A 9,958-nucleotide genomic window follows, 5' to 3' on the forward strand; every position below is an offset into this window, starting at 1 on the left:
AAATTGGTATAACCTCCTTAGAGAATTATAACAATTCTACAAATTCACATTTAAGAACTGGTTCAAAGAAATAGTTCACATATATGTGTGTGTGTGTGTGTGTATATATATATATATATAGCTGTTTTTAGGGGCTATTTTTGTTTTCAATGGTAAAAACTCAAATGTCCATCAATGAAGGATATATTAAATTATTGCATATCCATTTTTATAAAGCAACAAACACAGTCATTAAAAAGAGGTGAGGCAAAGCTCTGAGTATGGACATGGAACTATGCCATGATGAACTGTTCATGGTGGTTTTCTCTGAGGAGGCAGAATTACAGGAAGAATCCACCTTGTCTGTATTGTTTTTACTTTTATTATAAGTACATATTATCAAGAAAAAAAGAAGGGGTAGTGATATTTCTATCAAAAAACCCCAAAACTTGTAAACAATTATAAGAAAAAAATAATGTGTTGACAACTATCTTTTTGATTTCTTACTGGTTCAGGAAAATTATGCCATAAATTACAAAAATGTTTACCCCTTTAATGATTAAAAAAAAAAAACAAACCCATTTCCACACTTACATTAGCTGGTTGATCTCAACAGGAATGTCTGTGTCTTCACTGAGTTCCAATTTATTACGCCTGTAGGTCGAACCAACACTCAATCCATGAATTAATAATAATGAGGCAGAAAGAATTTTCCTCCTCACATTGCCAAGGAAACCTCTCAGCCACAATTCAAACACAGGATGTGTTTTTAAAATATCTCTCAACTACTGAGAGTTTAAGTCCATTCAAATAACCTTTGTCAAACTGGAGACAGCTAGGGTTAGTTATCTCCTCAAAAACAAAAAAAAAACAACAAAAAAAGAGTTCATATAAAAATGAACTTGAGATTCAAAGGATTATTAAAAAGAAAAAAGATCAATCTTCCATAGCCGAACAATTAATTTAAAAAGAAAAAAGAAAGAAAAAATTAAAAAAAGAAAAAAAAACACCAAAATTCAATAAGATCCAATTTCTGGTCTTCAAGATTTCTTCACCTATTAAGAAAAAAACAGAAACCTTCCCCCATCTTTATTATCTGTATAATAAAAACATACTTGTATGTAAAAATATAGTGTTTTATGTATAATATACATATACATATATACTAACTGGCTTATAAACACACACACACGTACACAAATGTGTAGAAATAAAACATCTGGGTAAGTTTTCCCTTTTAAAATACACTACAAAAGCCTTTAAATTTGGGTCATTATAAAAATAGTGAATTTCCTCTTATACCAAAGTATCATGAAGTATTTTAATGTTACACTAAATTTTGCCCGGCCGACAAAATAAAAATGAAGGGAAATCCTTACACATATATCAATGTGTATAATATGGATGTATGTATATTGTCACATCATCTTTTATCATCTTCAGGGAGTGTTTAACCAAAAAAGATAGAAATGTATAGTTACAGAGTAACTACAGAGTGGTTCAGCAAGCTGTAGAAGGCAGAGCAGCATTATAGCCATCCTGAACTGGCACTGTCAAAATACAGGAAGTTTCTATCTAAGGGAAGATTTTTTTTCTTCTTTTACAACACCAGTGTCACTGGCATGACATTCAATAGTGGCCCTGCAAAGGCTTATGCAATCTAGTTCCAAATTCTTTATTAGTGATGGCTACAACTAAAGACTTTGTAATTATCCATTTATTCCATTTAGTAAAAGGGTAAACTTTGGGAGTTCAAATTTCATTTCACAATGGTACATTTACCATTTAAGAATTTCAAAAAAAACAAAAATGAAGAGCGATTTTGATACATAGAAATGAGTTCTAGATTTTGAAACCAGCCCAGTAACAAAGCAATTTGATTCTCATGTAATAAATACTACATAATTTCTAGGCTAAATCTTGCCAAATACTATCCAAGACAAAACTAAAATCAAAACTTTAAAAAAAGTGGACACCTTTTACTCACACTTAATACTAGTCAATTTTCCAGGAAATTTTTGGGCAGGGAATATCCCCAAATCTAAAATGAAAAAAAGGAAAAATTGGGATCTTACATTAGTTATTTGGTCTGAAACTTTTACTAAAAGTCATCATAACTGGCCTCCCACTCGATCACAAAAACATACTCTCAGAGTGGAAAGGGACAAGATCAACTGAGATCAATTCTTTCATTTTACCAGTGAGGCAATGATTACTAACACATGAAAATACTGACTGCTTATTTTGAAGTAAGAGTTAAGGCCAAAATAATCTCACAGTTAAGAATACAGTATTATGGGTCATTCAGTGTAATTTTTAAGAAGACATTTACGATCACTTAAACTCAAAGAAACATTCTTTGGGAAACGGATACTGGTTTTGTCACAGTATGCTCATGGGGCTTTCATTTCTATTCCCATTTAATCTTCTCCAATTCTGTAAATTTTTTGTCATTTACCCATAAATTATATAAAACTACCTATATAATCTTTTATTGTATTTACAATAAAAGTTAAATAGGGCAATTCAAAGACTAAAAGTATTTTTTCCTAATTGTTTTCTAATGTTTCCATTTTATATAGAACCAATCTTAAATATAAAGGGCAACTCTATCACGCTTAAGTTGAAATTATAAAATTGACCAGTATGAGGAGGCAATTAGAAATTCCAAAGTATAAAACAATTTTATCAACTTTTGTTTTTGCCAAGCTGTAAGTATGAATCAGGGTTTTTAAAGAAATAGAAAAATACTGGTGGTGGGGGGAGGGGAGATATATCAGTTTAGTATGAAAGTAAAGTCGCTCAGCTCCATCTGACTTTGCGAACCCATGGACTATACAGTCCTGCCTTTTCTCTATTTTATTGGTTTCACAGCAATCAACCTTCCCAAGTTGAGAGAAATTTTAATTTAAAACCAATTACTAGTTCAATCTACCAGCCAGAAATAGCCTAAGGCCTTTCAATGCTGCACTATATTTTTCTAATTAAAATATCTCTTTTGCCCTCTCAATTGGTACAAACAAAATTTCAGGTGATAGCTTACTGAATTACTACTATGAAATCTTTAAAGTTAATCTTCACTTTGTCGATACTGTATTACCTCTGAGGAATTTTCTGCCCTTTCTCTGTTTTCAGGTTTCCCCAGATAGTGCATAAAGAATAATTAGTATAACTACATATAACAATTATAGCAATTAGGATACACTAACATAGCAATAAGTTGCCCATTTTAAATGGAGAAAGGAAAAAGAAATTAAGGTAATATTTCTTTTTCATTGCTTTGAATAACTTCATTCTCAGGATCCCAGCTTAGAACCAATGCAGAATAATCATAGTTAACATTTTTCAAGTTCATTTTCAGAAACATCAGCTGTTCTATATTATCAAAGTCCAGGCTCATGATCTGCTTTGGATGGAAGTGGCTATTTGCAGTAAAGACACATTCAGATTGCCAACTACACATGGGGCAGCTCAGATACTGAATGGCAACTTGGGTCAAAGCTGGCCATACGTTCACCTTCTTCTGCCAATAAAACAAAGGGTCATCACCCCCTGAGATCTCTGAATACTTCTCTTTGAAGTATTCATCCACCACTGCCATAGCAGAAGGAAACATGAAGCTTTTGCCTCCAATGGCAACATTATCTGCAGCTGAACAATCAACAGATCCTGAAATGGAGGTGCCTTCTCTTATAGATGAGGTAAATGAATCAGCTCCTACTATAGCTGAGGGGCCAGAAGCTTCTGAAGTTGCAATATGGGAGACCTCTGGTGAAGATTCCATGTAGTTACAAACTTCTTCTGCAAGGATCTGCTTGTAAGTTTCCAAATCAGCACCTTGAGGAAAAAAGTCTCCCAAACTGTTTTTAAAGCAAGGATCTAACAAAGTAGCCAAGATACAGGGCTTGGATTTGAGCATGGCACTTAGTAGGGTGTCAGTTTCAAGTTTCAGAGATAAACTGTCTACCAGATTGAGGGCCTGAGTAATACCTCTAACTTGAAAATCTTCTCTGAGTTTCTGCAGGGAAAGGAGCAGATGATGGATGAGGGGTAGCACCTGATTCAATCCTATGGTCTTCACACTCACTTTCTGGGTGGCCTCCTCAAATGGTTTAAGAATATCACAAACATATGTCATTAGAGTCCACTGAAGGGAGGTGAGCACAACTCCACTGGCTCTACCAAGACTATGGTGAACTGAGTAGCAATGCTCCAAGAGCCATTTTAACATATAAAAGGTAGAAATCCAATGGCCAGCTTCATCTTGTTTTAAATTTTTCCATGGAAGTTGGTGATCATTTTGGAACTCTTGCAGTATCTGACGGGCCTTGACCGAATGACTAAAATGATGACAGGTTTTCCTGGCAGCCACTAACATGTTCTCAATGCTTTTGTGTTCACAGAAAAAGTCCTGAATGACTATATTTAAACAACGCAGGAAGCATGGTACGTGGGTAAAACCGCCATCTTTGACTGCGTGTACTACATTAGAAGAACTGTCAGAGACAATGAAGCTAGGGATGAGGAAATTAGGAGAAAGCCACAGACCAATCTGGTCATTTAATTCTTGTAAAACGTTGGTTATCAAACAGTTTTTGGCTAAACCTGTTACACAAAGAACTGCCCACCTTCTAAAGTTGGGGATCCTGCCATTATTGAAAGAAGGTGTAGTTTCCAAAGAGACCCAGTGTACAGTCACAATGAAATAGTCAGTGGATGGGTCATGGGTCCATATGTCCACAGTCAGGTGGATCTTTTGAGTCTGAACATTCTCCAAAGTTAAGAAAATTTTTTCTCTGACAGAATCATATAATCGAGGTACAGCCTTAGTGAAAAAGAAAGTTTCAGACGGTAACCTATAGTCAGGGGCCACAATCTGCAGGAACCTCTGAAAGGCTGGGGTTGAGAAATAGTTGTAAGGATGCATATCTTCCACAATCATTTGAATAATTGCCTGACTTATTTGACTTGGGGTTGAATTTTCACAGTATGCTGTTTCTTGCTCTTGTGCATGCATTTGAGTGTCTTGCTCTGCAACAGGAGTAGGACTCTCAGATCTTCTATTTTCAACCTCTAATACAGGAGGTTCATCTGAATCAGAGTCACTAAGGTGCTCAGCTGCTACATCTTGGCTGCCTGCAGACCTCTCTCCACGCAAACTGTCACTCAAGAGATCATTTCTCTCAGTTTCAGCTTCATCTAATCCATTTCCAACTGCACCACTGTCTTTGTTGGCAACTGCCCAATGGATGGGATGAGTGGCCTGCAGGTGTCGTTGAAGTGTTGAAGTTCCTAGGTGAGAACCTGGCCTACCCCGGCTCACACTTCGCTTACATATATTACACACAGCTCTTGAGATGTGCTGAGGATCAGTATAGAAAAAATTCCAAACTGCAGATGTCTTGGCTCTTGTTCCAGGAATTAAGGCATGCTTGACAATGTTACTTTTAATGAGAAATCTCCCTCTTTGTGCCCTCAGGGCATCAGATACTGATTTATCACGTTTCTTACCCATTCCATTATCTAATGGATCAGCAGGGATATATTCAAAGCTTCCACTGCTTCCAGCAGAAGAGGGAGATAAAGGTGCATCCAAAGTAAAATCCTCCTCTCCACTTGTAACTCCAAATTTGTTGGCCCTTGTCCAGTGAGGTGAATGCCTTGCCTGCAGATGTCGTTGAAGAGTAGATGTCCCGAGATGGCTGCCTGGTTTACCCCTACTAACACTTTTTTCACAGAGGTTACAAATAGCCCTCCAGGTATACTGCGGGTCCACATGAAAGAAGTGCCACACAATGGAGGTCTTGGCTCTGGTACTCGGTAAATAGATCTGTTTTTCTATATTGCTTTCAAACAGACTTTCTTCATCCTGCTCAGGGGCACTAGAAGCTAACAAAGTAGGGGCATCTGCAACTGGCCTCCCAGATACCAAATCCTTACTAAACTTTTTCGCAAGGATCAGTTTCTTTCGCCGCCTTTTCCCCTTAATTCGCAAACCCTTCTTTCTTTTCTTTTTAGTGGGCAATTCTGCCTCTTTATCCATTCCTTCTGCTACCATCTTTCCCTCTACCACATCTTCTTCATCTGTATTAGAAGTAACAGGAACACACCCCAGAATCCCAGCACCACTAAAAGTGCTACATCTTCTACCAGGAGAAAGTGAGGAAACTGGTACACTTAAGGTACATACACTCATCCTTTTTAAGTCTCCAAAATTCGTACCAGAATCTGTTACTGAGTTTACTCCTCAAACATATACACAGCTGTTCCTCTCTACTTGCATTACCTTTTCTCCAATTTCTATGGGGAGTCAAATTCCCTTTGGACCAATGACTTCCAAGCCAGGTTATTTTTGGAGGAAAAATGACAGCAATGGAGAACATTCCCAAACTTTTTCATAGAGGGCTTTAAGATCCCTTCCAACTTTTTGAGTTCTGAATTCAAATAGTCCAATTTATTCATGTTTATAGAAAAAGAACGGAGACCCACTTTCCCAGTGTAATAAAGTTGATAAGTAGCAGCTAGAAACCAGGTCTTTTAAATCTTAGGTCCATGTTCTTTCTCTTTCAACAAAAACTAAACCTCCTTGAAATGTCTTCAGCTTTTAAAATATGTATTTTTTAATGCTGCCTCAGGATAGCAACATCAATTTCCCCTAATTCTATATGAACTTAATTATTTTCCGTAAATTTCATTTAAACAAAAACATAGTGCATCATTCAACATTCACCACTTAGGGCTGCAATTTGGCAATATAACTCAAAACGTCAATTCTGGAAAGTTAAATCAGACTCCACATACTGGTCATTAACAGCAAAATGCTATTTGAGCCCTTTCAACTCTAAAACAGTACCACAGTTCTTTTAAAAATATGGGCAGCAAAAAAAAAAAAAAAAAAGCTTTCAGAGTAAAACTTTAAAATTTTACTCACAAGCGATTTTTCAATTTATTTTTTGTATCAAGAGTTAATCCATGCTTGGTTTTCAGACATGTTTAGACTGGAGAAGCTGTACAGTCTATAAACGAGTAACTCCTAAGTTTGACTCTATATAAGCAGCAAGAAATGAAATACTAGCTTTAAACCATTCTCATGCCTTCTTGGTTGATCCCTCCCCTTCCCCCAGTACCTACACACATTTACCCTAAAAAACATCGCTATCACTAGTTCAGCCTCCTTCTCAAGGTCCAGAACCAAGGGCTGGAAGATGTCAACAATATGAGCCTTCCCCATAGGAATCCGCACCGATTATGGGAGTTTAGGGGGTGTTCTTCATTACGGTTTCATCAATGCCACAAGGAGAACGGAAGTGTCCCTGTTGTTCTTGATTCCGATGCTGAGGGCTGGGGGTGGGAAGTGTAATTAAAGTACGGAAGGGGTGTAGGATACCGGAATAAGGTCGGTGGCTTTCTGTGTGTGGAGTTTGAGAAAATCTCCCAAGTAGTGGGGCCCTAGAGAGGAATGAGAGTAGGTAAAATCAGCTCCTAGCACTCAATCCGATTTACGCAGCAGGGGTCCGCTAAACTAGGGAAACTCTGGCCCCCGAAGAAACCGATTTAGTGTCAGTTCTCCTCTGGAGGAGGGTAACAAGTCTGTTTCCAGGGGCTGCTCCAGGATCCCAGTTTCGCCAACACCGGATGTGGGGGAGGGGAAGAAGGTTGGGAAAGGAGCAGGCGCCGTGGGGGTGGGGGAAGTGAGGCGGGGGCGGGGTGGGGGCAGGGTGGACGGGAACTGGAAGCGGGAACCTGGGGCTCCCAGCCCACCCTGGCGACGGCGGCCGCTGGAAGGTGGAGGAGTGGGTCGTTACCGCAAGACCTAAGGACCCGCTCTGACTTTCCGGGCTAGGCCGCGACCCAGGGGCGAGGGGAGGCCACGGCCACTCCCCTCGCCCTCTCCCCCACCTCCCCGGCCCCAAGCCACCCGGGAAGCAAAAAAACGGGTTTAGTTACCAGAGAACAGAAACTTTACCGAACCGTCGACACTATCCCCGACTCCCGCTTGCTGCCACGTCTTTCTTCTTTCTTAGCCGCTGCCGCCCGCCGTCTTCTCAGCAGCAACACCAGCAGAAATCCAAGACTGCCAGAGTCAAAGATGGCGCCCGGCTACAGGCTCAGCTCTAAGACCCTGCCAGTAAAAGTGCCAGCACGACGCAAGCCGTAAGGATTCTGGGAGATGTAGTTTCCTCTATGAGGCGATGCTTAAGATGGCTTCCCCGTTTGGGAGGGTCACGTGAGACGGGAGGCGCTAAGCCGCAGCATCCCTTATCTTTTAGAAGTTTTATAAAGTTACAGGTTTCTTGAAACTGTCTTTTATTAAAAACAGATTTTTAAAATCAAATTGACATAATAAGCGAGAAAGCCGCGAGAGTTTTCTTTAAGCCAACAGTAGGCACTCAGTTTATTCTCACCAGTGTTTGCTTAATGAATAAATCCAAATCCTGTGTAAATTTGATTTAGAAATAAACAATTTTTTCCTGCGATGTTGAAGAATTTGTGCTTTTATTTTTATTTGCAGAAGTGAAATGTGTTTGAAGGGAGTTTTATTTTTTAAAACAAATTTTCGTATTGGAAAAAACAATTCATGCTCATTAGAAAGTTGAGGGTTAAGATATGAAAAGGAAATACATCCGTTGCTTACCCACTTAATTATTAATATTAACCTTATTTTCCCAATGGAATATCTTTACCTTTTTTCTTCGATTATAAAGGTATAATTTAAGTGAGTTTTTTTTAAAGGTAATAATAGGGAAACATAAAAGTACAAAGTTTAGATCTCTATTAATCTCATTCCTGAGAAATAATCTCTCATTAATTTATCCTGTATTCTAACTTTTTTGTATGCGAATACATTTGAATATATTACACTAATATAGTAGGAACCCAAGATCCCCCTAGGGTTATAAGCTCAACAGAACTTGCTTAGGATAACATTTTACTGAACTTGGATAAAGGATACAGTCCTGCTGCTAAGAAAGGATACCCTTTGATGGTAAAGCAGTTGAGACTCCAGGCACCTTTTATTTCCTCTCGGTCTTGTTCCTTCAGCTACCAGCTTAATGTGAGAGTCCCAGCCAGTCCAGGACTGGGCATGAATCAGGTCAGAAGGGTGTTGAGTCTCTTCACACTTGGACGTTTATCTGCTTTCAAAGTGAGAAGCCACATTGGAATTCCAGCCCCAATCACTCCCTTACATGACAATCCTCTGATTGCCATGTCAACCAGCCCTACAAGCAGGTTCTTGGTAACCAGTTTCTGTTTGTGCCTCAACACCTAGGGTTTTTCAGTTTAATAGAAGGCTTTCTGAACAGCTGAAGGGTTTTCCAGACTAGGGCTTTCAAGATGCATCCTGGTCTGATTAGTGTGCTATATACAGTGTTAAAAAAGAAGCAGGAGCCCCCAAATGGGGTCACTTATGCTAAGCACCACCAAGACCTAATACCTAAGGTAGTTTTGGCCTCTCCCAAGAGTGAGACATTTTAAACCAATCAGTCTGAAATGTCCTGGTCTGCACTAGTGAGGCAATCTGCCTACTAAGATTCCACCCACCTTTCAAAGGAAAGGTAAACTTCCCCAAATAATCCACTTTAAACTTCCTTGTCCTATCCTCTTTCTGCCTGTAAAAAAGCTTCTATTTCCTCTTAGCAAAACTTCCATTTTGTACAACTCTGTCCTTCTATTTGTCTTCTGTCTGGTTCATGAATCGTTGAATAAAGTAAATTTCATCTTTAAACTTATTTAGTTCAAGTTTTGTTCTTTAACAATTGTTGTATTTCATCAAATCTAAGGTATCATTGATTATGTATTTTATTTTCTAGACCTCTAAGAGAAAAAACTGCCAATTAAACTCTGATAGACCATTGATCAGAGATGTTAAAATTTGATAGTATGTGTGTGTATCTTAGAATGAATGAAATATAGTAATTTTAGGATAAGAACAGGCTACAACTATGCATATTGTTTTGCAACTTGCTTCCCCCACCCT

General features: G+C 38.5%; 2 protein-coding genes across 26 annotated transcripts in view; both read right to left on the reverse strand.

The window, feature by feature from the left end:
• The window catches only part of ZC3H11A (zinc finger CCCH-type containing 11A), a 44,222-nt gene extending 36,152 nt beyond the window's left edge, over positions 1–8,070 (reverse strand). The window contains exons 1-4 of one of the 25 annotated variants that reach the window (XM_086345752.1): positions 7,946–8,070; positions 7,367–7,428; positions 1,967–2,020; positions 574–633 (exon numbers count right to left, since the gene is read on the reverse strand). The gene's annotated coding sequence lies outside the window, so the exon portion shown is untranslated. Of the gene's footprint in view, positions 1–573; positions 7,429–7,926 lie in introns of all 25 variants that reach the window. The other 24 variants (XM_086345744.1, XM_086345757.1, XM_086345747.1 and 21 more) reach the window with 24 other exon arrangements.
• On the reverse strand, positions 1,244–1,517 carry LOC147357149 (uncharacterized). Its single transcript, XM_086345767.1, has one exon. It carries the CDS (start codon positions 1,515–1,517, stop codon positions 1,419–1,421), a length of 99 nt encoding a protein of 32 aa, XP_086201893.1. The 3' UTR covers positions 1,244–1,418.
• Positions 8,071–9,958: the final 1,888 nt, after the last annotated feature.

The sequence above is a fragment of the Bos grunniens genome, chromosome 16 (genome assembly GCF_055505025.1).
Source record: "Bos grunniens cultivar Pamir isolate PY7600 chromosome 16, Bosgru_T2T1.0, whole genome shotgun sequence".
Classification (NCBI taxonomy): Eukaryota; Metazoa; Chordata; class Mammalia; order Artiodactyla; family Bovidae; genus Bos; species Bos grunniens.

Bases quoted from the DNA above. Each gene is read 5' to 3' on its own strand.
- LOC147357149 (XM_086345767.1), bottom strand. From the start codon at position 1,517: ATGGCTATAATGCTGCTCTGCCTTCTACAGCTTGCTGAACCACTCTGT.